The sequence below is a fragment of the Octodon degus genome, unplaced genomic scaffold (genome assembly GCF_000260255.1).
Source record: "Octodon degus isolate 3935 unplaced genomic scaffold, OctDeg1.0 scaffold00007, whole genome shotgun sequence".
Taxonomy (NCBI): Eukaryota; Metazoa; Chordata; class Mammalia; order Rodentia; family Octodontidae; genus Octodon; species Octodon degus.
The window spans coordinates 32,999,081-33,025,823 of record NW_004524583.1 but is presented as its reverse complement, the minus strand read 5'-3'; the positions used below and the strand labels follow the sequence as shown (position 1 = coordinate 33,025,823).

At 56.8% G+C, this 26,743-nt stretch overlaps 1 protein-coding gene across 2 annotated transcripts; it reads right to left on the bottom strand.

Annotated features, from left to right (window-relative positions):
• Window positions 1-5,952: 5,952 nt before the first annotated feature.
• Window positions 5,953-22,673, bottom strand: Vsx2 (visual system homeobox 2). Of its 2 annotated transcripts, none has more exons than XM_004624960.1 (5): window positions 22,257-22,673; window positions 21,127-21,211; window positions 17,296-17,419; window positions 7,072-7,252; window positions 5,953-6,341 (listed from the first exon to the last, which is right to left on the bottom strand). In XM_004624960.1, the coding sequence occupies exons 1-5, from the start codon at window positions 22,624-22,626 to the stop codon at window positions 5,953-5,955; spliced, it is 1,149 nt and encodes a 382-aa protein (XP_004625017.1). In that variant the 5' UTR covers window positions 22,627-22,673. The 2 variants fall into 2 exon arrangements, with proteins under 2 accessions (XP_004625017.1, XP_023556663.1); XM_023700895.1 differs by having other exon boundaries at window positions 5,953-6,284.
• Between the last annotated feature and the right edge of the window lie 4,070 nt (window positions 22,674-26,743).

The following is a 26,743-nucleotide window of genomic DNA, read 5'->3' as shown; positions in this document are numbered from 1 at the left end:
TTTTAAAAAAAGTCTGGTTTGGCTGGACTGGAAGATCAGCTTGAGGGGCGGGGCTAGAGGACAGGGGCGGGGCTTGGGGCGGGGCCAGAGCGGCCAAACTTAGGCGGACAGCCCCCCGCAGGTATGGAGCGGATCACCTGCCCGTAGCAGTGCCCCAGCCTCTTCCAGGCCCTGTCGAGGTCTTGCTATGTAATTCAGGCTGTTTTGAACTATGAAACTTCAGTGACTGTGAGCTAAATAAACCTTTCCTTCTCTCATTTTGAGTGTTGGGTATTTGTCCCAGCAACAAAAGAAGAGTAAGTAACTAAGATACCCAACGACTAGTTGTCCTACTGTTTTCTCACTCATAAATCTACCTGGGGGGCCAGGGAGATAGCTCAGTAAATAAGCGCTTGCCTAGCAAGCACAAGGTCCTGAGTTCAATCCCTGGTACCGCAAATAAATAAATAAATAAAGTTGAGGAGGGTTAAAAATAAAATAAATCTACCTGGGTGTGGTGGCCCACATCTGTAATCCCAGCAAAGAGTTTGGGGACAGCCTGTACTACATACTGAGACCCTGTCTCAGTCAGTCAGTCAGTCAATCCACCCAGCCACACAATGCCTATGTCACCCTCTTAACTGGCTAAGCCTGGATTTGGCTTTTTTATTTCTTCTTTTTCTTCTTCTTCTTTTTTTTTTTTTTTTTTTTTTTTTTTTTTTTTTTTTTTTGGCAGAACCCGGGGATTGAACTCAGGTCCTTGAGCTTGCCAGGGAAGCACTTATTCCACTGAGCCATCTACCCGGCCCCTTGGATTTGGCTTTTAAGCATTCATTCTGCCTTAGAGCAGGTAAAAACTGTTCTCAGTCCCTCTGGTTGGGACCTCGTGGAGGAAGCGAGTGAACGTCCCTCTGAGGGTCCCGCTTCCCCTCACCTCGGGGCACCTCAGCAGTCACCTTTCTCCCAGCCTCAGTGCTGCGTAAAGGTGGGAGGTGGACCCCAGCACGGTGCCGGACACCCCAGCCTGAGGATCCTGCAGCTCACTGCTCTACACGGGCCCCTTGCCTTTTCCCAGCTTCCTGTGTCAGGAGGGATGTGTGTGTGTGTGTGTGTGTGTGTGTGTGTGTGTGTGTGTGTGGAGATGCCTTGGGGGAATCCCTGGCTTGGAGGGGAGGGAAGGAGGAATGGGCAATCAGTGAAAATAGTCCTGGGAGGGAACTGACCTGAGTTTTTTATTTGGGAGGTGTTTTTTGTTATGTTTTGTTGTTGGTCTTTTTCTTTTTTTTCTTTTTCTTTTTCTTTCTTTCTTTTTTTTTTTTTTTTTTTTTTTTTTTTTTTTTTTTTTTTTTTTTTTTTTTTTTTGAGACATGGTTTTACTGTGCAGGCCTGGGAGCTCAATTCATAGCCCAGGCTGGCCTCATAGTGATCCTCCTGCCTCAGCCTCCCAAGTGTGAGCTGGGATTATAAATGTGTGCCAGCATGCCTGGCTGGGAGGGATGGATCTGTAGTGAAAATTAATGGAGCAAAGCACTCCTTGGTGGGCGCAGCTGTGACTCAGCAGGAACTTCGGTTCTGTCTGAGATACAGAGCCAGGAAGAAGGAAGGAGCAGGAGGGAGCTCTGAGGAAGAAATAGGAGGCAGACGTGGGGAGGCCGCCAGCTCCTGGCCAGCCCAGTTCCCAGGGGGTGCCCAGGTGATCTCACTGCAAGGAGGGAGTTAGGGATGGAGAGGGGCAGCCCCGGCACCTGCTCTAACCCAAGGAGGCTGCAGATTGCTTTCCTTCAACCAGTAGCTTGGCTCTCTCTTCTTTTCCTTCCTTCCTTCTTTCTTTCCTTCTCTCTTGCCCACTGAGACTAAACTACTAAAGTGACTAAGTTTGTTAAAAGTAAAATTGAGGGCTGGTGAGATGGCTCAGTGGTCTAAAGCACCTACTTAGAACAAGCTAAACTAAGCACAGGGACTGCGGTTCAATCCCCAGCACCACATGCCAGCCAGCCCCGCCCCCTGGTGGGCTGAGCTGGACACACACACACACAAAATAAATAAATATTTAAAAAAAAAAAAAAAGTAAACTTGAAGACAAAACTGAGACTGTACATTATCCTGCGAGGTCAACGTCATCTATCTGCCTTTGCTTTTTTTTTTTTGGGTGAAACCCGGGATTGAACTCAGGCCCTTGCGCTTGCCAGACAAGCACTTATTCTACTGAGCCATCTCCCCGGCCCCCCTGCCCTGGCTATTATTGGGTCACTATTAGCCAAGCAGCTCTATTGATAATCTTATTGGTTGATTATGCTTTTGACCCATGTTGTAGCCACCTTGTGATCTTGCCTTATGAAACTTCCTCACAGAAGCTGGCTGGTGGGCTCCCCACTCTCAGGCCCCCTTCTGTCTCTCGGGAGCCCTCATTTTCCCGCTGGACTCTCTGCTCCTGAGGCTTCATCCTTTGATTTGGAGAATAGGTTGGAGCATCTGACAGGTTGGGAGTTCATGTATGTCCCCTGTGTGGCTTCCCTGGTGACACTGATGAGCCAGGTGGCTGTGCCTAGCCCAGAAGGGACGTGTTCAGGGGACACCACAGCTCCAGGCAGCAGGAAGGGGTTGGGCAGGTCGGGAGGGCCCCAGTGGCCCAGGGTAGGGCAGTGTGGACCGGGCCCGCAGCACAGCCTGGGCCCCCACGCCCTGTTCCCTCCTCCCGCGGTGCCGTCTCCCCTCTGGCAGGTGCCCACCTCTCTAGGGCTGGCTCCCGGGCGAGGGAGAGTCAGCCCCGTGGCGGCACAGTGGTAGCAGGTCTCTCCTCTCCTGCATGGCTGAGCCTGGCGTCAGGACCCCCTTGACTCCCAGTTCGCCCACCCCCCACTCAGGGCCCACCTGCAGGCCCTATTGCATTTCTCTGGCTCTGCCCGGGTAAAGCCCCTGCTGGGGTAATATTCAGGGTGGTTTCTGGCATCTTCCAAGCCTCTGAGTGTCCCAGTTTGTCCCCGATGTCCCTGAGGGTGGGGCCCTCCGTGCACCACACCTTCCCTCTGTGCCTTGCGGTGCCTCCCGGAGCCTGACTTCCTCCTGCCGTGGCTGTGAGAGCCAGTGCTCTTTTTCCATTAAGGCTCACGTGGGCCCAAGTCCCACCGAGGGTCAGGTCACCCCACTGAGCTACAGCCCTGACTCCCTAAATGATTGAGTAATTGGATTAGTTATGGACAGAAGGTTCGCTTGAGGGTGGACAGAGCAGCAGGCCCTTGGATGGGTCCTATGGGAGGTTTATTTTGGGGGAGGTTTATGTTTTGTTTTTGGTGCGGAGGATGGAACCCAGGGGGCTCCCAGCTTGCTAGACAAGTGCTCTCCTGCTGAGCCAAATCCCCAGCCCTGATGGGTCCTATGGATAAAAGCTGAGGCCTGTCTCTGAGGAAGCTGGATGGGCAGGAAGGCCTTGGGGACGCAGGGACTGAACGGGCAGTGCGGGTGGGGCCCCAAGATGAGTCCTGCAGGGAGCTCAGGGCTCCAGCAGGCGGGGCAGCCCAGTAGGCACAACTTGGAGCCCTTGGCTGTTCTCCCACGTGTGCCCTTGGGTCGGGACCACCACCCTCCTGTCATTCTCTCCTTCTAGAAACTTCTTCCATGACAGATACACATCTGAGCCAATTTGAAACAATCTTTTTTTTTGTGGAACCGGGGATTGAACTCAGATTCTTGCGTTCGCCAGTCAAGCGCTTATCCTACTGAGCCATCTCCCCGGCCTCTTGAAACAATCTTACGAGTGTTCTTTTTTTTTCCTCAGGACCCAAGCGCTTGTTCTACTGAGCTCTCTCCCCGGCCCCTTACGGTCTTCTTGAGCCCAGAGCTCAAACAGAACCTCTCTGGCCTTTGCACTGCGTGCTCATCTTTAATTCCAGGCTATGCACCAGTCACAGCTGTCTGGGGCAGCCTCCCGCAGCCCTCGCCCTCCACCCTCCGGTGTGGTGTGCTGGAGTTAGGGTGATCTTCTCCTGTGTACTTATGTTTTCTGTTTGCGGCTGTTTAGGAGGAAGATAAGAAGTGCAAATGCATGGGGGAGGAGACACAAAGGGGGCGCTGGGCGCCTGGGGCCACAAGGGCTGCAGGCCTCACTGGAGGCGCAAACAGGGATGACTGCAGGTCAGCACTGCAGAGGAGTCAGATGGGACCCAGGGTGTGGGGAGCATGAGGTGCAGTGTCGGGGACAACTCCGGACTCCACGGCTCGGGCGACAGAGTCTGCAGCGGAGAAGGGTCACACAGCACAGGGACAATGGTCTTCGAAGGGTTGTACAACATGTGGAGTAATCCTGAAAAAGGAAACCTAGATTTGACCTAAAAGCCACTGTGGGGTCTTCCTGCCCCGGTGCAGTCACCATCCCCAGCCTCGGAGGACTCCTGGATCGTCCTGGCTGTTTGTACCTCAAGTTTATTATACTCGCATCTTTACAGAAAGTGACACAGATATCACAGGTATCAGAATGCCTAGAAGTTCCTCCAGTTCGTATTTCAAACACCTCTATGTCAAGTTCCTCCACACTCTATGTACATTATTTACACACCGGGGCTACGGGCTAACATTTCAAACCAAAAGAAGAGAGACGAGACCTGGAGAGGGGCAGGATCCATGACTGAAATGAAGAAATCATTGTCTGATACAGAATTAAATGTGCCCTCACTGCCTCAGCCCTCTCTCGGGAAGGATTCCTCCCAAAGGTGGCCACTGGGCAGTAGGAAATGTCGGGGTGAAGCGGGCCTTGCGCCTAGCACGGTGGGCTCCATGAAGCTAGCCATTGCTGCTAATGCAAAAGGTAAATAAAGGCCAGGGTTGAAGAGGCAGCTGCAGAGAGGCCCTCAGGTAGAAGGACCAGTGCCTTCTTCCAGGATGGCCCCTGGGTCTGTCCTGTTCCACAGACATATTTTACTTCCCAGGACGCACCTGGCTGAAGGTGTGCGTGCCTGTGGTTGGTCCAGGTTTAATATCAGCCTCCTGCTTCCTCTTTCCTTTGAGCCTCTTCCCACACCCTCCTTGGAACCCATCCTTGATGAGTATTAATGGCCCAGCCTACTCCCGGCTTGGACCCTTAGAGCGGGGTAAGCTGGGACCCACCCTTGCGGCCTCCTCACTACACTAGGGTCATCTAAGCAGGGTCCCTGCACACCAGGAGTTTACAGGAGCTGGGGCTGCAGGGATTGCTTGCACACAAGTCAGCTCGCAGCATCTGCAGAGTTGGAAGGTTTCAGACACAGGCCCAGGGGTCCCCACAGCCACAGCAAGGTGTGCTGTGTGTCCGCCCTTGGACACAGGTCCCGGGCCCACTGTGCTGGGGAGGAGCCATGGAGAGGGCAGGTTCCTGAAGGTGGCCACGGCAGGGCACGGACCAGAGGTGGCTGAGACTTCACATGCCAGTGGGGAGGCGGGGCCAGGAGGCTGAGGCTGCGTGTGGGCCTGCAGAACAGCATGCTCAGCGTGGAGCCCAGCGCAGGCCCGCAGTGGAAAACAGGCCTGAAGGGAGAAGGCTTGCTGAGAATGGGAGCCCAGGACCCGAGCTGGAGCGCAGGTCCTCCGTCTGGGTCACGGCTGTGGCCTGCAATGGGCTTGCAGCAAGGAGCCTCAGGCACTGCCGAGCAGAGTCCCAGGGATGGCCAGAGCTAGGAAGGAGGCCTCTTCAGAGCAGGGGACAGAGAGGAAGGGGAAGACAGCGAGAGTTGCCAAGGGATTGACTGCAGGGGCTCACGGGACACAGCTGGACAGCAAGCTGGCTTCGAGGCAGGGAGGCTGGGAGGAGGAGGATGCTGCAGAGCGAGGGCAGGGCCGGGACGTCTCGGCAGGGTCCAAAGTCACGGCCAGAACTGACCTGTGCCTGGGGTCCACGCGGCCCTGGAGGCCGTGGGCAGAGGGAGGGCAGCCGAGGCGGGCCCACCTCAGAGAGAACCTCCCTCCCAGAGGCTCAGTCTTGAGCTTGGTGCTGGAACCCGGGGCTTAAGCCCTGTCTTCAAGCTGCGGGGGACTCGGCTTCCCGGCAGGCCTGTCCTCGTCCATAGCCTCGGTCTCCTCCAGCTTCTCGGGGTTCCGGGCCAGGCTGTCAGGCCCAGACGCAGTCCCCAGCACTTTGGTGCTGTGCTCCTGAGCCTTGGCTCGGAGAGCCGCGATGCTGTTCTCCCTCAGTTCCTCCTGGGACAGGGCCAGGGCGGCCTGAGCGTCGGGACCGCGCTCCTCCTGCTCCACCTTGTCGCGCTTGGGCAGGGCCTGGCGCTCCACCTCGGGCTTCCTCCCCGACTCAGCCGCCGCCTCCAGTGACTTTTTGTGCATCCCTAGAAAGAAGTGTTGGTATTCGGGTTTAGAAAAGCGCCTGGGAAAGCCATCTTGAACTGGAAACGGCAAAGATAGAGAGAGGCCAGAATTAAGGACGAGCAGAAGCCTTACTTCACACAACGCAGCACCGCGAGTCCCAGGGCTGGGCTGGGGCCAGGGACCAGGGAAGGGCCAAGGGGCAGGGGTGCAGGCCAGCTGCTGGGAGCCAAGTCCTGCAGGGGGCTTCACAACCTGGGGCGTGGGGCGGGCTACAGTCTGTCCCTTCCACACTCAACCACACAACTCTGTCCTGGGATTCCAGATCTCAGGGGAGATGGCTCAGTAGGATAAGGGCTTCCTTGGCAAGGACAAGGGCCTGAGTTCAATCCCTGGTTCCGCCAGATCTCAGTACCCCAAGATAAGTGGATGCTGTTATGAGATAAGGACTCACACAGATGGGGGTGGTGTGGGTGGAGGGACCTGAGGGCAAGAAGTCCCTCCACAGCCAAAGTGGTGGAAGGAGGAAGCTGGGGGCTGAGTCAATCACTACATACCCAGTCTGACCCAAGGAAGGTGAATGTAGACCCTGGGGAAACAGCCACACCCTCCCTCACAAGATGAAAGGCCCATCCCTGGTGACAGACCTCGGCACCCAGCAGGGAGGTGTAAGGACAGAAATCAGGCTGCCCTCCCTGCCTGAGCCCCCCAGGGTACACTGGGAAGCCTTCCCGGGGGGCTGTTTCCCCTCAGGCTGTTGTGGGCGGGCCCCACTCCCAGAAGCCCACCCGAGGAGGATGTGGCTCTTACCCAGCAGCCATGGGGCACAGGAGTCCATGATGCCGTCCTTGGCAGACTTGAGGATGGACTCGGGCAGGGGGATGGAGTGGCGCACCATGGCCCCATAGAGCCCGTACTCCGCCATTACGCTGCTCCGGCCCCAGCACTTCTCTCGCTTGCGCCACTTGGCTCTGCGGTTCTGGAACCAGACCTGCCAGGGCAGGAGGGTGGGTCAAGGATGTGCTGTAGGCACCAGGCCCAAGGCACGAAGGTGTTCTCAGCAGGTGTCCTTGACCTCATCCTCCGGGCTTGGCAGAACAAGAGAGAACTGGAAGGGTGAGATGGGTATCTTTTTTGTTTTCAGGCAAAGCAGCTCTAGGGAGAGGGGCTGTGCCTGCAGCTCTGGGGAGATCACAGAATCCTAGCCCTGTTCTGGGGGCTCAGGGGGTCCTGGTCCCCGGAAAAGCTTTCTTGAGGCTTGAGGAGCTGACAGCTAGGAGTGTCCCCGCCCTCGCTCGAGGGGGACTCAGGCCCCTACCACCCGTGCATCCGCTGCAGGCTTCTGGCCTCTTGTCCCTTGGGGCTGGGCCCCCTGGGGTGACAAGACCCAGAGCACCCTGGGGGCAGGAGGGGCGGGGGCAGCGGCCAGAAAATCCTTGTCTCCGGCGATTTCCATCCCCCACCTCCCGCTGGGCTCCTCCCCGAGGTAGCAGCTTCGGATGAAAAATTGCTCCGGCTCTATTCAGGAGGCGGCAAAAGAAGAGTCACCCCCAGGGGCAGCCCTGGGCTGATTGAAAAATAAGTTAATTTCACTTTGAATCGATGGGCCTCAGGCACTGAAATATCACGGGAAATTAAAGCGGCCGCTCTCCCGGGAGCGCAGCTTCGACCCTCGCTAATTAATGCTGGGGAGGCCGCGAGACGCCCCCTCTCCAGGGACCCCCGCGCTTCTCATTTAACTAATTAGACGGGAGAACCGGGTGCTCACGTGGTTGGAACCCCCTTCCCGCGGCTCCCTCCCCGCCTCCCTGCGCGGGCTCGCGGCAGATGCCGCCCGGGTCACTCCGCAATCTTCTCCAGCTTGATTGCTTGATTAGGTCGTTAGCACATTAAAAAAAAAAATTGCTTGCCGTCTGGCGCTGGCGTGATGAGTGGGCCGCGCGGCAGCGCCTGGGTAATTTATCTTTTTATACGGCAAAGAATTTGATTTCCATCTGCAGATATATGGGGCGCCTTTGACACCTGTTTAACAGCTTAACCCTTGGCGGCCCGGCCCGGGCTTGGCTCCTCGCTCTGCCGCCGTTTCCGCCGACGCCGCCAGGGGGCGCAGTGAGACCCGAGCGCCCCGCCGCCGCTCACGGTCTGCACGGAGCGAGCCCAGCCACGCCCGGCAGGCGGCGCTCCGGCCCGGCCCGCCCGCACCTTCCAAATCCGGCTAAAGTGTCCCACCCTCTCTGGTCCTTCCTTCTTTGGTGCATAACCAGGAGCACCTGAAAGTGGAAGCACGCGGGCTCCATCCCGGCGAAGTCAAAGCCGTCCTCGGCCCTCGTGGCGGCGCCCGCCAGTCGGTGCCATCTCTGCCACCAGATTGGGGCCCATAATAACTGCTGGCGACGAGGACGCGGAAAATGCAGGGGCAGGGCGTCCTCCGGTCGGCATCCGGAGCGCTCGGGGGCCCACCGCCAAGGACAGGGCTTGTGCGGCCTCCTGGTCTCGTTGGGAGGGGGCGCCGCCTCCCTCCCGGCCTGGCCTGGCCCCCTCGCGGCCTCCTCCCCAGGCGTCCAGGCTCCCTGCGCACCCAGGGGCCGCGCTTCGGGCGGTCTCAGTCCTGCCTTCGTCCAGCCCATCGGCACGTGGCTCACCGGAGCTCTAATGGACCCAACTGCGCAGGTCACACAAGGAACTGTGGGTTCCCTGCATGGCTTCCAGAGGACAACGGAGAACGCACACCCTGGCCATGGCATTCCAGCGCCCAAGTCTGACCCGAGTGCGGGGAGGCTTTCTTAGGGCTCTAAGCAAAGCAGATGACCCTTCCTGCTGGAGTTCCGGTCATCACGAAATGGTTAAGGCACAGACCTGTACTGTAAGCCCTGGGGCCAGACCGGAAGCTGTTTGGGATTTTAGGAAGACTGGGTTGCACACACCACCGGCTGCAGGCTGTTTTGCACCAGGAGCACCTCATAATCACACCCACCGGTTGCATTTTCTGCAGCAAAATATGCACATACTAACACTAAGGATAAATAGATCATAAGAGGTCTCGCCCCATTTTCCCCACAAAGGAAGTGAGATTTTTGTTTGTTTTGTGGGGCCCTGGTGTGTTGAGCCCAGGGCTTGCAAACTGAGCTACATGTCTGGCCTCTTCATTTATTTAGTCTTGCTAAGTAGCCCAGATGGGGCTCTACTGGCAATCCTCCTGCCTCAGCCTCCCAAAGTGTTGGAATTGCAGGCTTGTGCCACCACACCTGGAAGTAAGTTTCAATGCCAGACTTATGGTGAAAGGACTTTCATAGGTTTGATTCGGGATTCTGGAGAAGACAAATAGAGAAGTGAACAAATAGAGAAGTGCTCCGCCCTGGCTCGCTATGCTGGACAGCAGAGCCCTCAGCTCAGCATCTTCAGGAAGCCAGGGAAGGGGTTCAGGCTCTGGATTCTGCTCTGGGGCCTCTAAGCAGGCATTCTGGGTTTCCTGATTTGGGGAACTGAGTAACAGGTGCGTATATAAAAATTAGACTTTGCACACAGACGTGCTCCCGGGGAGCTGGCGCCAGCTGGTCACCCAGGCCAGGAGAGACTGGACCCTCAGGGGTGGGCACCTGTGGCTCCTGGCTCTCCTGGAAGACCAGATGCTGCTCCGATTTATGGAGGAAACCTGGGCGGCCAAAACAGTTTCATTTCAGGACAGCTGGCAGGGAAGTTGTGACAACGGCGTCTTGGAGGACAGCGGCCAAGGGGTCAGAGTTAACCCTCTCTGGCTGCGTGTCCACGCTTCTCTCACTTCCCGGGAGCCCCCAGCACGAGTGCTGAACTGAGTCTACAGGAGGCGGTGAAGTCAGCCAGTCATGGACAGCAACGCCCAGCTGCTGTGTGCAGTTGGGGACGTGGCTCCGCAGTGAAGCCCTCGCCTGGCTTACGGAAGGCTCTGGGTTCCATCCCCCCACCCCTCCCCACGCCCGCACTGAAAAAAATAAGGCATGTTAGCGACTCCCGCTTCTGCGGAGGCCCAGGAACCAATGCGCATGTGTCCAGAGGGGGGTGCTGGGCCTGTGCCCCGCCCCCTCCGCAGGCCCTTTAGCCTTTAGCGGGCAGGGCTGACTTTCAGGTTTTAATTTTTTTCTCAGTGACTGGGACTGATCCCAGGCCCGGCATGTGCTAAGGCACAGCTCTGCTGAAGCCCTGGGGCTTCCATATTTTAGTGGAGACAGCTTCTGGCTTTCCCGTGGGGCATTGCTTTACCAGCCTGCATCTGCATGGGTGCACACATGCCGTGATACCCTGAGGCCCTTCCTGCATCTTCGACCTAATCCAATCCAGGTCATATAGCTTCAAAAGCAGGAGAATATACTCATAATCCCAGCACCCGGAGGCTGAGGCATGAGGCTCACCATGAATTCAAGGCCACCTTGGGCTAAGGGCTGATAGGACAGCCTGAATTACACCGCAAGATGCTGGGAGAGGGGGAGGGAGAGAGACGGGAGAGAGACAGAGAGAGAGAGAGAGAGAGAGAGAGAGAGAGAGAGAGAGAGAGAGAGAGAGAGAGGCTGGGGCAAGAGCTGGAGGGCACCACTCCATCTGCCCACTGTCTTCGTGGCCTGCATCTCTGCTAGCCTTGCTGTCCTGTCCACTCCTCATCTGCCCTCAAGGGTCACCTTATCACCTCCTGGCAGAATTGTTGGGAAAATTAAATAAATCGTGTTGGGGGGGGCAGGGAAATAGCTCAGTAGAATAAGCACTTGCCTGGCAAGTGCAAGGACCTGAGTTCAATCCCCAGTTCCTGAAAAAAAAAAAAAAAATCATGTGTGGAAGTGCCTGGATTATAGTAAGAGCTGGAACATCCGCCTGGACGTCTGAGGCTGGCAGTGAGCTGTGCCATGCAGTGGGGGTGGCAGATGCGCAGGTCCTGCCCTCCAGGGCAGGCACTCCTGTCACCTACCTGAGTTCTAATGGGCATCGGGTTCGTTTCTGCTTGGGCTCTCGGCCCCAAGAAGCCATGGTTCTTCCCCTCCTTCTCCTTTTCCTTCTTTTTCTTGTCTTTCTTTCTTTCTTTTTGGGCGAACGGGCACTGGCACACTTCAGATTTCTCCAGACCTTTCGCCGTGGTCTCACCGGCCCCTTGTTTGTCTTTCTGAGACAAGGTTTTGCTGAGCAGTCTGGACTGGCCTTGAGCTCCTACGGAAGCCCAGGCCTCAAGTGCTAGACGGTAGGTGAGCCACCGCACGGGGCCCCTGAGGTTCTTCTGAGTCCCCTTGTCTGCTTTCCAGCTGAGATGGCCCTCTCTCAGGAGCCTGATCCCAGCCAGGCCCAGGACCTGTGCTCCAAGGAGGGCCCATGGCTGTGTGGCCGACGCCTTAGGGAGCCTGTGTCTCAAGCCCCTCTGGAGCTCTCCCTTCCCTGTGGGTGGCCCTGCCATGGCCCACCCTGAAGTCTCCCAGGCTAAGCAAAAAAAAATCAAATGTCAGGATATGAGATTCTGGAGGCCCGATGGAGCATCTGCACTGCGTGTCCAGGGCTGTTCCCCGAGTTCTTCCAGAATGGCACCCCAGAAAGTGACACTGCACCACAGCCACCGCTGCTTGCACATCCAGGCCTCTGCATCACCAGGCTCTGCCGTCCAGCCTTGCTGTGTCTATCCACCTGGGTCTGGCTGCATGTGACGTCATCCCCAGTGTCCCCCCCTCTGCCGGCAACAGTGGCTTCGGGCTCACTGCCAGCCTGATGTCACTCTCCATGACCACTCAGTGCTTCTGATCCGTGTTCCAGCAGCTCCTTCCAGCCCGTTTCCAAACTGGGAGGGGTCGGGCCTTGCATCAGCCCCCAGTGTCCGCGAGGGGGCAGTGCAATGGCCACCATGCCCAACCTCTGAGGGTTACCTCCTTCTGCACCCCAGGTCCCCCACTGTCCCCTATTCAAACCAGCCCACTGTAGAAACCCAATCCTGGCCTTCCAGTAAGGTCAGTGTGCAATGAACATGGGGAAAGGTCCAGAGAAATCGGAAATGCGCCGGCGCCCCTGAGCACACGCCGTGCCTGGGCCCCGCTGCCCTAAAAGCAGTGCACGCACTCCGCTCAGCACCCTGCGCTGAGGTCCGCAGACCCAGCCCCACTCAGACAGCCTGTAACTTCCAGGGCAAAGTCTGAACAGCCTGCGAGTGGCAGTGAGTCCAAACCTCACCTTCCCTCTACACAAAGCTGCTTGAGGTAAGAATCGGTGTTCGCTCACCTTGCAGGACCTTGGCTCTGGAAAGCTTGTAATTTTACGATAAGTATGATGACTGCCAGAAGAATAGAATAACCAAACAAGCAGACATGTGCACAGTACGACATAGACATAATCTCATTGTGCTGGGCCTGGGAGATGGCTCAGTGGAATACGCGCTTCCCTGGCAGGCGCAAGGGCCTGAGTTCAATCCCCATCGTGCTAATAACAGAGGTAGGTATGGTAGTGCTTGCCTATAATCCCAGCACTGGGGAGGTTCAGGCAGGAGGGTCGCTGTGAGTTCAAGGCCAACCTGGGCTACACGCTGAGTTCAAGGGCAACCTGAACTACACAGCAAGATCCTGTCTCCGGGGCCGGGAGACGGCTCAATAGAACAAGTGCTTGCCTGGCAAGCACAATGGTCTGAGTTTAATCCCTGGTTCTGAAAAAAAAAAAAAAAAAAAAACTGCTGAAAAAAAAAAAAAAAAGATCCTGTCTCCTCCCCCACAAAAATTGGTCTAGAAACCTATTTCTCAACTCCCAAAGCTGACATTTGTCAGGGGCCTCCAGAATCTCACATCCTGACATTTGACTTTTTTTTTTTTTTTTTTTTTTTTTTTTTTGTTTTTTTTTTTTTTTTTTTTTTTTTTTTTTTGCTTAGTTTTTAAAGACAGGGTTGTTTCCCTATTGTAGTCAGGCCAGCTTTGAATTTTTGTTGATCCTCTTGCCTCAGCCTCCCATGTGCTGGGGTTGCAGGCCCCTGCCACTCTACCCAGGGGGAATACCACATCCTGATTCTTGGTTCATAAAGAAAGCCACACTCAGGGCCGGACAGACAGCTCAGCAGCCTAAAGTGCCTGCTTAGGCAGGTGCAGGGACCAGGGTTGCGTCCCTGGCCTGCTGTGCCAGCCCCGCCTCCGGGGCCCACTGAGACAGTGACTGAGGCTGGGTTGCATAATCCCAGCACTTGGGAGGCTGAAGACACGAGGATCACTATGAGTCGGATTTGTGCAGTGAGATCCTGTAACCCTGTACTAAACACAAAAAAGAAAAAGAAGAGAAAAAGAAAGCCACACCCGAGTGTAACTCAGAGACTTGAGATCCTTTCTCTTCGTAGCAGTGTGCCCTCCATGTTACCCCTTGTCAGGGAGCTGCAGCTGGGCACAGGGAGGTGATGGCTTCCCTCACTGGGTACACTGGAGCCAAGTCTGGGACTGAGCCCTTCCTGCTATGACGCCACCCCCAGCATCACTTTGTTCATCCAGAGAATGGACCCAGAGCAGCGCCTGCCTCACCTTTGCTGCCTGACAGAAGGGACACTGAGCACCTAGTGTCTGGGGCAGAGTCATCAGTGCCAGAAGGCCCGTTGCCTTCCTGAAGTTCTCAGTCCAGGAAAATGCTGTGATTATTTTACAGATGAATGTTTAGGGTTAGAGTTTGGCTTTCTGGCAGTAAGGCAAAGGGGGAGCGGGGTGTCGAGTTCCGTGCACCCTCTGTGCATCCTCAGCAGATGTTAGCTGGTGGGCCACCACTGTCTGTGGTTAACCTGGGACCTTTACCCCCCCCCCCGCCTGCACCCCATTCCCCCACGGCAGCCTGAACTGGGGATCATCATGAACCCCTCCCTGAGGTCCCCCTTCCTGAGTGAGAGAGCTGAGGCCCAAAGACAGGAGGTGGCCTCGGTCTGTGGGAGTCGGAGCGGGGGGAGGACTGTGCCCTGTCACCCTACCATTCCACCTGGAGAGTTTCCAGGCTCAGACTTGGGCCTCTACTGACCCCCTCATCTCCTTCCTCTTCCCAAAGCACAGATAGGGGCCTCTGGCCCAGGCAAGGTGCTAAGGGGCTTGGCCCTGAGGTGACAGCAGTCCACTGCCAGATGCCCGGGTCACACCTAATCAGAACCCAGGAAAGGATGAGGATGGGGCAGGGAGTGAGGTGAGCAGCCAGGGCCTAACGGCTCCCCTGGGCCTTGGGTTCCGGCGCCCTGCGTGGGCACAGTGGCTTGGGGCCCCAGCAAGGACGGAAGACCCCCCTGGGGCTGCTGGCTCAGGTAAGGAGGCTGATTTACGCCCTTCTGAAATCGCACATGAATTTGCACATTCAGTAAAGTTCTGTGAGTGGGGTTTGGAGATTTTTTAAAAGAAGTATTTGGTGTTCAATCGTTTGGTTTCTTTCCTACCTGCAGTAATAACAACTGAACCCAAGGCCTTCCCACCAAGCTAATGCCCAGCCCTTTGGAGAGAGGGTCTTGACACAGTACCCTCTGGCTGCACCTCTGGTCCTCAGTGTCACAGCAGAGCCAGGCTTCGGCTCCAAGACGCAGGGGTACAGGGTGGGCTTTACATTCAGACATGGGTCCAAGTGGCCTTGGGCAGTTGCTGCGCCTCTCCTCCCTCCATTCTACAGGAGACTTGGGGGGAGGCCTCTCTCAGGAGCGAGGCTCGCCTAGCCACTGTGGTCCCTGGCTTCCATCCCTAGCGCTGCATAGATGATGGACAGACAGACAGATACTATAGATAGATGATCCGCTCCTGTGCATGAGGCGTACTTAGGAGAATACCTGGCATGAGAAGACTGCCCTGGACATTATAGTTGGGATTGTTTTTTGTGGTCGTTGTTGTTTTGAGACACAGTCTCACTATGTAGGCCTAGTTGTCTTTGAACTCGGGGAGATCCTCCTGCCTCAGCCTTCCCAGTACTGAGATCACAGGGCTGCACCACCATGCCCGACTGCTGGGGTGTTACTGACATACATGGGGATGTCTCCCACAAGCCCAGGGGACACAGTTTGAAGCAGGACTCCTGGGCCTCACCAACACCTCTGGGGCAGCATTCAGTCACCAAGGGTCATGCCCACAGGTTCCACTGCCCACCTCCGCAGACCCGGGAGCGCTTGTTCTTTATCCACGCCCCAGCCCTCCTCCTGGCTGTGGTGACTTCCCCGGACACCCGGGCCTGGTGGGGACCATGCTGGCGCCCTTATGGCCAAGCCCCCCAGCACCTCTGCCCAGGCAGCTCCAGATCCCCCGCCCTCCCCGCACAGCCACGGACCGCAGGGGCCGACAGGGGGCGCCCCGGCAGCTGCAGCTCAGGCGGCAGACGCTGAGGGCCACCAGGCCCCGACTGTCGGCCCGCGCACACGCGCACCTGCACCACGCCCCGGTTCCCACAGGTACAGATGGCTCCAGGCCGCTGTGGATAACGCAGAAGAGGAACCAAGGAGCTCACTGTCAGCGTCAGGGTCTAACGCCCGGGGCCGAAATTCCAGACAGATTCCTCGGAGAAGAAGGCCCTTGGGAAGCCCAGGTCATCCACAGGTTCCTCCATCCACCCAGCACCGCGCCCGGTGCACCCCGAAACACACAGGACCTCAGTCTGGGGGTGGGGGGCGTGGAAGCAGCTTGCACGTGCATGCCCGCAATCCCTGCACCCTGGGAGGCTGAGGCAGGAACATGTCAAGTTCCAGCGCAGTTTAGGAGACTCCCTGAGTTAGGGAGGCCCTGGGTTTTTGTTGTTGGTTTTTTTGTTTTGTTTTGTTTTTTTGGTCGTTTTGTTTTGTTTTTGAGACAGGCTCTTACTATGTAGTTCAGGCTGGCTTTGAGCTCCCTTTTTAGCCCAGGCTTGTCTTGAACTCTTGCCTCAGCCTCCTGAGTGCTGGGATTACGGGAATGCACCACCACGCAGTGCATGAGGCCCTGTTTCAAAATGAAAATAAAGGGCCAGAGAGATAGCTCAGTGGACTAGAGTGCCTGCTTAGGCAAGCTTAGGCAGGCGCAGGGACCCTGGTTTGACCCCTGGCACCACACCCATGCCAGGCCTGCCCCCAGGGTGGGTGAGCTGGCCAGAGTCTGGGTGGGAGTAGTGGTATTGTGGCGCATGCCTGATTCCAGTGCTGGGGAGGCTGAAAGCAGGAGGACCACCACAAGTCTGAGATGCGTAGCAAGACTCTACAAAAACCAAAAAAAAGAAAGAAAGAAAAGAAAAGAGTTCGTATTCAATCCCTGGTACCCAAAAAAGAGCAGAAGGAGGAGGAAGGCAGGCAGAAAGAAAAAGCGGTGAGCTCTCCAGGCCCAGCAGCAAGCCACCTCTGGAGCTCCTCAGAGGAGCCGCTGTGTAAGGCCCAAGCTCAGCCGAGGTCCAGCTCCATCTGGAAATCCTCCCACAGCACACTCCGGCTGCAGGAGGCCCTGCCTGGAAGCCACCAGACTTTGCGCCATCCTGCCCAGCTCAAGCCATCGGGACCTGGCGGGGCCTTGCTGCTGCAGTGCCCTCCACAGCCTCCGGACAGTGGCTGGTGCACTACACACCTGCCCAGGACAAAAGCAGTTTGCTGAGCCACATCTGCAGGCACATGTCTGGGCCACATCCTGGACCACCCTAGGGAAGACTCATGGAACCAGAGCCCAGGGCAGGGCTGCATGGGATGGGCAGTGAGAGGTAGGAAGATGGGACACGGAAGGGAGACAGGGGAGGGAAGTGCTGGGCTAGGAGTCCCCTGCCTCTTTCCACAGTCATCAAAGCACTTCTGTCCTTGGAACAGACACCTGCTAGGGCAGACATCCTGCTCAGGCCCCAGGCCCCTCAGGGTCTGTGTGCCACACTCCTTGGGGACTCGGAGGCCTGCAACAGCAGCTAGGCCACACCTGCTGAGCCACTGTCCACCCTCTGTGCCAACCTTCGATGGTGGCTATCAAGCAGTTGCCTGTCACCTTAAAGGCATGGTTCTTCTTGTGGCTGTGGCCATGGTTGTGGGCAGGCCTGTGGCAAGGGCTGGGAGGAGGCTTCAGGGGTACCTGGGACCCTGGAGAGTAGGTGTCCCCAAGGTGCTGAGACTCTGACCTGTATCCTGTCCTCTGGCAGCTCTGTTTTCATGGCCAGCATCTCCCGGGCGTAGACATCTGGGTAGTGGGCCTCATTGAAAGCCTTCTCCAGCTCCTCCAGCTGGTAGGAAGTAAAGATTGTCCTGAGAAAGCAAGAGCAGACACTCAGGGCAGAGGGCTATGCGCCTGTCCCAGGGAGCGCAGGCGACCCTGGCCCACGCCTCTGGGAAGGGACCACTCTCAGGCCGGCTTGGCACAGCTAAGAATCTCTCTCTCTCTCTCTCTCTCTCTCTCTCTCTCTCTCTCTCTCTCACACACACACACACACACACACAGAGTGACTCCACACTGAATCTTTCTGAGGGAGAGAGTGCTAAGGAGGACATTATTGGAGGACTAGAGAAAGCCTCTCCTCTCAGGCACAGACAGGAGACCTTACCCAAAGTACCCCAGCCCACCCACCGGCCTCCTGGCTGCTCCAAGAAGCTATAATCAGTGTTAAATCCACTCAAACTTTGAAGATTCACCAGAAAGCCAAATGCAGCCTCCACTTCCGTGTCTGTACACAGCAGAGAACCAAACCTCTGGCCCTAAACCTGCCTACCCTCCTTCCTCCTCACCTGCCCTCAACCACCTCCCAGACCCACAGGCTGCCTAGAGCTGCCTAAAGCTGTGCTCCCTCTGGTTCCCTCTGTGCTCCAAAGTTGGGAGCTCCCCAACTATCTCACAGGTGATCGACCTATGCAGGGGCATGGGGTGGGGCCCCATTCCAGCCCCCCTATCCCTCACAGAGCAGTTCTGTGGTCTCATTTTATGTCATAAACTCCTTGAAAGATCTTCAAAAGCTCCATTCACAGGTTTAGGCATAACTCAGTGGTAGAGTGCTTGCCTGGCACTCTGAGGACTTGGGACACAATCCCCAGAAAGAAAAAGAGAAAAGAAACAAAATGCTACATTTTCTCACCTTAGAAATTGTGCAAATAAATATGTTCCAATAATAAAAATTCACCTTCAATATTTTTTTCACAAATATTTTATTCTTTTTTGCCATAATTTTATTGAGAACACCTTCAATATTAAGGAGCTCATTGACTCCTTTTCTTTAGTAACTTGCTAAACATCCACCAACAAACACAAACTCTTCCCTTCTCAGACCTTAATTTCAGCAGATTTTAGGTGACCTTTCTCCCGTGGCCCCATCCACAAGCCAACCAGGAGTAAGTCAAGCTTCCAGATAGGACTTGTCTCAGTGATACCTGCCTTGCTACAGCTGCTGGGGTTTTGACCCTGGGGTGTAGAGCACCTCACCCAATGCACCCAGGGTGCTGGGCTCCCTTTGGTGTCACGGGAATTGTGGGGTTGGTGAGGTGAGGAAGAAAGATGAGGCTCTTTACAGAAAAGGACTGGTTCCACCTGAAATCGGTTTGGGTCTGCCTGTTCCTACAAGGGGGAGCTGTGCAGTTCTGCTGTCCCTGGGGAGCTAATGCTTCAGCATTTTGAAAGTCCACCACTTTCTTTTCTTTTTTCTTTTTTTTTCTTTTTTTTTTTTTTTTTTTTTTTTTTTTTTTTGCGGAACCAGGGATTTGAACTCAGACTTTTGCGCTTGCCAGGCAAGCGCTTATTCTACTGAACCATCTCCCTGGCCCTACACCACTTTCTAAGTGTCCTGCCACTTGCTGAAGGGCTCCTGAGCAGATCTGTAAAACAATCAAATATGCTGCTAGTCCTTTTCTAATCCAGGGAAACTGAGGCACATAACAGGTGGTATGGCCTGGCCAATGTCAAAGAGGGGAGCTGACTATGGTCTCTATTCAATATAAAACAAAAGCAAACCTGAGATTGCCCTGAACTCCCCATATGCTCATCTCAGAGCTGGCCCACTTGCTCTCCATGACTTCCAGGGAGGTCCCTCTCCACCGGTGCTCTGTGACCCAAACTCCGTTGGCTTGGGCAAACCCCAGCCCTGTCCAGCTCTGCTTCTGCCCGCGAGGTGCTGAGCTTGCCGCCCGAGCAGAATCTCAGGGCATGTCCGCGGGCTACATCCCCGCCCACACTCAACTCTGCTAGATGCTTCGCTTCTGCTCTCTCCACCGGATTCCAGGGAGTCTTACACAAAACTCCAAATGAGAGGCTCTCAGGAAAAGGTACTTTTTACTAATTAAATGCTGCGTCAAGGGGCTGGCTTGTTGCTCAGTGTTAATCACTTCACGAGACCCAGAGTTTAACCCTCAGCATCGCAAAAAATAAAATAAAATCTAAATTAAAAATAATAATAATAACCCTCCGCAGTGGCAGGAGGCCGCTAGCCTCTTGGACACTCCTCCCCTTTGGCTCCAGGAATAGGCAGAAGCTGGAGGCCTTCATTCTCTGCTGTGGGAAAGCTGCTATTACGTGCCCCTGGGAATCAGCACTGGCCCCCCAGCCCCTCACGTTTTCCCGGCAGCTGAGGGCCTCGGGAATGGACTGGGGGGGGGGCTACCAGCTCCTACTGTCACACAGTGAGCTGTCCCCCACCTTTCCAATACCTGGAGTCTGGGGGTAACTTTTCCAGTCCTCTCCTGCTAGGCAAGCCCCTCCCACCTATCCTACCCGGGTTGGGGAGCAGCACCCCACTCCCGTTTCTGCCCGGAGGCTGATGCTCTACCTGCCCAACAAGGGCGGTGCATCAGAGGTGTTTCGTGAATATGAAAAAGGAACAGACTAATAAAACATCCTTTTCGTTTAAAATGAAACAAAGCAAACGAAACCGAAGCAGCCAGTTCCAGGAGGCGAGGATTCAAGGTCCAGGTTCACCCTTTTTCAAGCCAGAGCCTACCAAGGATAGAGAGGTCTGGAAGGACTGCTGTTTTTTGGTTTTGTTTTTTTAAAGAAAACGGTGGCCCTTCTGGAGGCCAAGGAGAAGAGACAGAGAAAAGCGCAAAGAGGTGCAAAGACTCTGAACACAAACTGTGGAGAGAAAGCAGTGTGGCAGGGCATCCCAGAGCACCGCAACTGGCAATATCCCGAGAGTCGCGACCGCGCCTCCTACCCAGGTTGGGGCAGAGGAAGGTGGGGAAACAGTCCCGGGGGCGCAAGGCAGCACTCGCGGAAAGACAGGCGGGTGTTTGCTTCCTGGGCCTTTATTTCCTTAAAAACCTTATGAATTTATACACGAGTGCCGAGGCGGTAAGAGAGCGGGATCTGGGACTCTGGACTCGGGAAGGGTGAGTTACTTTTCAGTGCGTGTGGGCACCCACAGACTTGGGATGTCCTGCAACCGCAACTACTTCAAGATGCCAGAATGACTCTGCCCGGTCTACACTGCACAGCCGACCACCCCACGCGAGTTAGGTCCCCGCTTCCCCTGCTGAGCACCCTACTACAGAACAGGAAACTGAGGCCCATGAAAGGTGGCGGTCTGCGCAGAAGCACAAAAGAAAGCAAAAGCCAGAAGCAAAATGCTCAGTGGTGCAGACCTCGCCCAAACTTTGGGAGGAGTGGGAGCCAGAGCCGAGAGTCGGCAGGACAGGGCGCGGGCCGGGAATGGGGTGGGGAGGGAGAAGGCGAGAGCCGGGCTGGGCCGGAGTGGGAGCCCTAGCCCCCGCCAGCTCCGCGCGGCTCCGGGAGAGGCCAGGCGCAGGGCCCCGCGCCGCCAGCCCCGCTCCCGCTGGCTTTGGCCGGGCTGGGCCGCTGCTTCCCCGCATAACCAGGAGCCCCTGCAATGCCCTCCTCATCTCCCCCGCGGCCTCCTGGGGACAACGCAGGGTCGGCTCCCCGGGACAGCCCAGGCCCGCGCCGCTGGGGTCTCCAGCCGAGCCGGACTGCGTGGGGTGGACGGGCAGCAGCCGGAGCGAAGGACGCGGGGCCTTACCTGTGTCGCCGTTTCTTCCGTTTCTTGGTTTGGTTCAAAGCCGATTTGGACGTTTTTCGGTCACTGGAGGAAACGTCTTCGGAATCTGAAAAGCGGGCGGATGGACACGCAGCGGCTTGGTGAGCGAGCTCGCTGCACCCAGCCCCGCGGTCTCCCCGCGAGCTCTGCGGGACCCGGGCAGAGCACGGCCTGAGGCCCAATCTGGCCCTAACTGGGTCGGCGCCTGAAATTTTAAACCATTTCTCTGCAAAGAGCAGGGGCTTCAGGGCGCTGGGGGGAGGCTTTGGCCGCGGGGACCCCCGGAGGCGCCAGGCTCTGCACCCCGTCCTGCGCCGCGGCCCGGGCCAGGAAGTTGGCCCCGAGGCGAGAAAAAGCCCTGCCGCGCAAGCTGGGCCGCGGGAAGGACGGGGAGCTGCGGGGTCCCTGTCCTCTTCTCGGTGCCCACACAATGCGCTCCCGCTGGAGGCCCGGGAGCCGGCGATGCGGCACTTTCCGTTGCTCTTCCAAATAAAAACAGCAATAACGAAACAAAACGAGAAATTGGGGGAGCAGCGGAGAGCTCACAGAAGTCGGGGGGTGGGTGGGCGAGGGGTCGAGCGGCCCAGGACACATCGCCAAGGAAGTGTCCGGGGAGCCGGGGCGCGGCTAGGATGCGGGATCCGAGCCACTGCGGCACTCGCGCTCGCGGGCTCGGGTGGCGGCTGCCCCGCGGCCTGGCTTTCCAAGTTCGCAGGGGAAGAGAACACAGCCCTGAGGCGCAGCGCGGGGCGTTGGGATGGAGAAGGTGAAGGAAGGGAAGCGACCACTTTGGTACCAGGACGGCCGGGGCGACACCGCTTCAGAGCCTCCTGCGCGTGGCCCGGCACCGGGCTCCGGGATCGCGGTCTCCCCGCCCGGCGCAGCGGAGCTGGGGCCCGGCAAGGCATCCGGTGATCCTGCGCCGCTGCCCCGACGCCCCAGTGCCGGGGCCCCAGAGGGGTCTCCAGAGCCAAGCGGCGGCGGGAAGCTCGGGCCGGAAGCCTCCCCCGGGTCGGGTCCGGGCCGCGGGCTGCAGCCCCGCCGCGCCCAGCCACCTGCAGCAACTTTCCCGGCGCTAGCTCGCCGCGGCCGGCGGCCCTGCGCTCACCTACCCGAGCTGGCCGTCTGGCTGGCGTCCAGCGGCCCCGACGCTCTGCCCAGCGGCTGCAGGTGGACGCTCTGAGGGTCGGACAGCACCTCCAGGAAGGTGGGCTGCGCGTAGAAGCCAGGCAGCCCCCCGGGGCCCAGGAGCCCCACGCCGCCCACCCCCGCGGGGCCGAGCACCGAGCGCGCCGCCAGCAGGTGCCCGGGGCCCAGGCCGTCGAGCGCGGCGCGCGGCTGCGAGCTGGCAGGCTCCTTGCTCAGGCCCAGGATCTCTTGGATGCCGAACCCCGTGCAGCGGGCCGGGCCGGCCCCCGGGGCGCCCTTGGCCACCGTTGCGGACGCGGGCTTGCTCAGCGCTTCCCCCGCTTTCCCCGTCATCTCCCGGCTCCTCGCGGGGCGGCCGAGGCCGAGGCCGCGGATCTCTGCTCCCCGCACCGCGCCGGGCCCCCGCTCGGGAACTCGGTCCCAGGCGCCCCTCGGTGTCTAATGCTCTGGAGCCCCAAGGAGATCCCCCTTTTATCCAACCAGGCGGCAGCCCAAGTGGGGTCAGAGCCGAGCAGCCAATCACCGGGGCCAGGAGCGATTAGGAATTCCAAAAAGCTGGCAGCTTGGGCGGGCAGCGCAGGGGCCAGGGCGCAGCGGGCCGGCGCTCGGGCGGGACCCGGCCCAGGTGAACCGAGCAGACCCGGCTCTTCCGGGAGGCAGAGGGGCCAGGGCCGCTGAGCACAGCCGGGCGGCGCCTGTCGCGGGCGGGAGGAGCGGCCAGAGGCTGCAGACACTGTCGAGGCAGCCGCCCGGAGGCCCGGATTTGGGCCCGGGAAGGGCGAGACCGAGGAGGAACAGGCCCCGAGCAGCGAGCAGAGAGAAGGCCCAGGCCCGCAGGCGAGGCTGCCCGCGCTCTGCTCTCCTCCCGGCTCGACCAGCACCCGGCTCAGGAGAGTTCCTTACGGAGCAGAAAGGGAGGCCGCAGCGCCCCTCCGGCAGGGAGCCTTGACGTTTCCAGCTCCAAAGACGCGGTGGGACCTGAGACTGCCCACCGCCACTCGGGACCTGCGGAGCACCTACTCGCTCCGGGCAGGGCCAGGAGGCCCGCTCCACTCAGAGTTCTCCCAGCAAGCAGGAGGAGACTGGGACTGTCGCGTGGAGGGGAGGCAGGGAAGGGGACAGGGCAGTTCAAAGAGAAGCCGCTCCTCCTAGTGGGTGAAGACCTGTGGCCACCTCCTGCCAAGGGCAGGGAGAAGCCCGCGGGAGTCCTTCAGGCAGGGTGAGACCTGGGCCTGGCTTTGCAAGATGGTTTCCCACAATGCCCCTGCCCGAGGGCTTGGAGGACGAGGGTCACGGCAAAGGTGAAGGTGGACACACGCCTGCCCTGAGTCTGCACCTCCACCACTCCACGCTACTCCACGGTTAGCTAGCTTAGTTTAGCTAGCTTCACTGTGACCAGCCTGGGCTTGAAAGCTGTCTTTATCTTGGTTTTTTTTGTTGTTGTTTATTTGTTTTTTTAAATTAGTGTTTGGCTTTTTGTTTTTTTTGAGACAGTGTCTCACTATGCAGTTCAGGTCGGCCTTGTGCTCATTTCTGTGGCCCTCAGGCTGTGTCAAACTCACAGAGCTCCTCCTGGCTCAACCTCCCAAGGGCTGGAATCACTGTTTCTCTTTCTCTTTTGTTTCCCTCTTGTTTTTTTCACCTTGAACTAAGGATCACAGTGAGTTTGAGACCAGCCTGAACTACATAGTGAGACCCTCTCTCAGAAAAAAAAAAAGGAAAGAAAGAAAGAAAAGAAAAAAGAAAAAATTACCCAAGCTGGGCTCAAACTTGTTACCCTCACAGAATGCTGGAGTTACTGATGTGTACCACCAGGCATGGCCTCAAATGGATTTTAATTTGAAAAGGTTTTAATAGAGGTTTCTTGTTGAGTACAGTGGTGCATGCTTGCAATGTCAGCACTTGAGAAACTGAGGCAAGAAGATTGACATAAATTCTTGGCCAGCCTGGAGTACATACTGAGTTCAAGCCCAGCTTGAATTATAGAGCAAGACCCTGAGTCAAAAACAAGACAAGCAAACAAAGGCTTCTTGCCAGACCTGGCAGCGCAGGCTTATGATCCTAGGACTCTGGAGGCTGAGATGGGCAGATTGCTGCAAGTTCAAGGTCATCCTGGCATACACAATGAGTTCAAGGTCAGTGTGGACTACATAGAGCGACCCTATCTCTAAATAAATAAATAAATAAAATGTTTCTTGATTTGAAGACACCTGTGAGGGGAGATAAAGACACCATCATTTATTTGGGGGCAGAGATGGGAAACAGGCTGGGAAGCGATTCCATCCATGGTTTCTTGACTGGTGAGCTGCAAACCCTCAGGAGGAGAAAAATCCTCTGAGCACCCTCAGCCCCCTGCCAAGGTGTCTAGGGCCCTCTGCGGCCCCCATGGGGCCAGACTGTGAGGCAAAGGAGATCCACCAGGGTGGGAACTGGGCCTTGCTGTGTTCCCAGGAGAGCCGGAATGGGGTGGATGGCTGTGCAGAAGTAGCTGGGAGGGCAATCATTTGCCTCCCAGTGTGATGCCGCACCTGCTGGGGGCCTCACAGCGGGGAGTTAGCACCTTGGCTGTGCCCTGGAAGCTGCATCTTCACCTTGGACATGGTGGAGTTGGGCTGGTGTGAGCAGCAATGCGCACGCTGCCCTCTGAGCATGGAGTGACACCCTTGCCTGCCACCCCTATTTACCAACAAGGACACTTAGGTTCCGTGGGAGGTTACCTAACTGGCAAGCTGCAGAGGCCAAGCACCTCTGAATATCATGTGTCAGAGCTGTTTCTCTTCCTCTCTTTTCTCTTTCCCTCTTATTCTTTTTCTCCCTGAACTGAGACTTGAACCCAGGCTCTTCCCACTGAGCTGTATCTCTAGCCCTCTTTTATTCTTTTAGGGAGATGGGGCCTGCTACATTGTCCAGGCTGGGCCTGAATTTATCCTCCTGCCTCAGCCTCCCAAGTGCTGGGAGTCCAGGTCCGCACCTCACACTCCACCGAGGGCAGCTCTCTTTTGACTTCTCTGCCTCCTCTCCATGCCAGCCTCCTCAGGAGGACAGATGGAGGTGCCATGTTAATGGCACCTGTAAGTCCCTGACTCATTGATACAGTGACCGTGAGACAGACGCACACGATGGGCAAGGACCTGCAGGATGGAAAAGGAGTGTGTGAGAGAGGTCAGTCTCTACAGAGCCATGTCTAACTCCCAGTTCTCCTCCCAGGGGACTGTCACCACACTGTGCAAGGACAGGGTCAGGGACAGCCCAGGCCCTCTGTGAGAGCTCCTTACCAGAGCTGCAGGTGGGGGGGGACCTACATTGGCCCACCACCACCTCACCCTGGGAACTAGGCTCTGGGGGGAGTAGGGGTGCTGTCTCTGAGCTCTGGGGTGGCACTGCTTGGGCAAGCATGGGGAAATGAAATATTTCCTTTCTGAGGCAGATTCTGAATGAAATGGATCAAACTCCTGGGCCTCTGAGCTGATCGTTGAACTTCTCGCTCAACCTACATTGGTTTACCTATAAAACATTTTCTAAGTGCTGGGGATGTAGCTTAGTGGCACAGTACCTGCCAGGCAAGTTCAAGGTCATGAGTTTGATTCCCAATATCAGACAAAGGGGCCAGGGAAATGGCTCAGTAGAATAAGCGCTTGCCTGGCAAGTGGAAGGGCCTGAGTTCAATCCCTGGTCCCACCAAAAAAAAAAAAAAAGCAAAAACCAATATCAGACAAAAACAACAAAACAGCTTCCACCAGAGTCGTGAGCACCTCTTACCCCCTGAGTTGGCACAGGGTCAAGGCACAGTCTCTAGAACCAGTCTGTGGGGTTTCAAACTCTTGCTCTGAAAAGCTCTTGCTAGGAAAGCTATTCATAAGGCAGGGATAAGCCGGGCATCCGCCCCTCAGAACTGTCACAGAGATCAGAAGTGCACAGGGCTAAGCGGTGATGGGGCTGCTGGGAGTGATGGAAGTGGGCTGCAAGGCAGCACATGGGAGGGTCCTCCTTGTCACATCGTGCAGGGGATGCTGTGCTGGGGACTTACCATGCAGCAGGGAGCAAGGTGGACCAGGTCCCTGACTTGTGGGGTTGCGGTGTTGTAGGGCGCTTAGGGTGGTTGCCAGCCCCTAACACATCGCCACTCAGCTTCTCCAAGAGTGGAGAGGCTCTGCTTCCCTTGTTAAAAATAAGACAGTAGGGGCCAGGGAGATGGCTCGGTTGAATAAGTGCTTCCCTGGCAAGCACAAGGGCCTGAGTTCAATCCCTGGTTCCGCAAAAAATGATCACAATTTAAAAGTCACCAAAAAAAAAAAAAAAAAAAAAAGACAGTAAAGTTCGGGCAGAGCACGGTGGTGGTGCAAACCTGTTGTCCCAGCTCTCAGGAGTCTGATGCAGGAGGATCATGGTGAGTTGAAGACCAGCCTGAACTGCATAGTGAGACCTTGTATCAAAAAGACAAAAACTTTCA

Bases quoted from the DNA above. Each gene is read 5' to 3' on its own strand.
- Vsx2 (XM_004624960.1), bottom strand. From the start codon at position 22,626: ATGACGGGGAAAGCGGGGGAAGCGCTGAGCAAGCCCGCGTCCGCAACG. The intron at 17,420-21,126 runs GTAAGGCCCCGC...TTGCTTTCTCAG, and splicing joins CGGAAGAAACGGCGACACAG to GACAATCTTTACTTCCTACC. The intron at 7,253-17,295 runs GTCAGAGTCTCA...CTGCCCTGGCAG, and splicing joins TGCCAGAGGACAGGATACAG to GTCTGGTTCCAGAACCGCAG.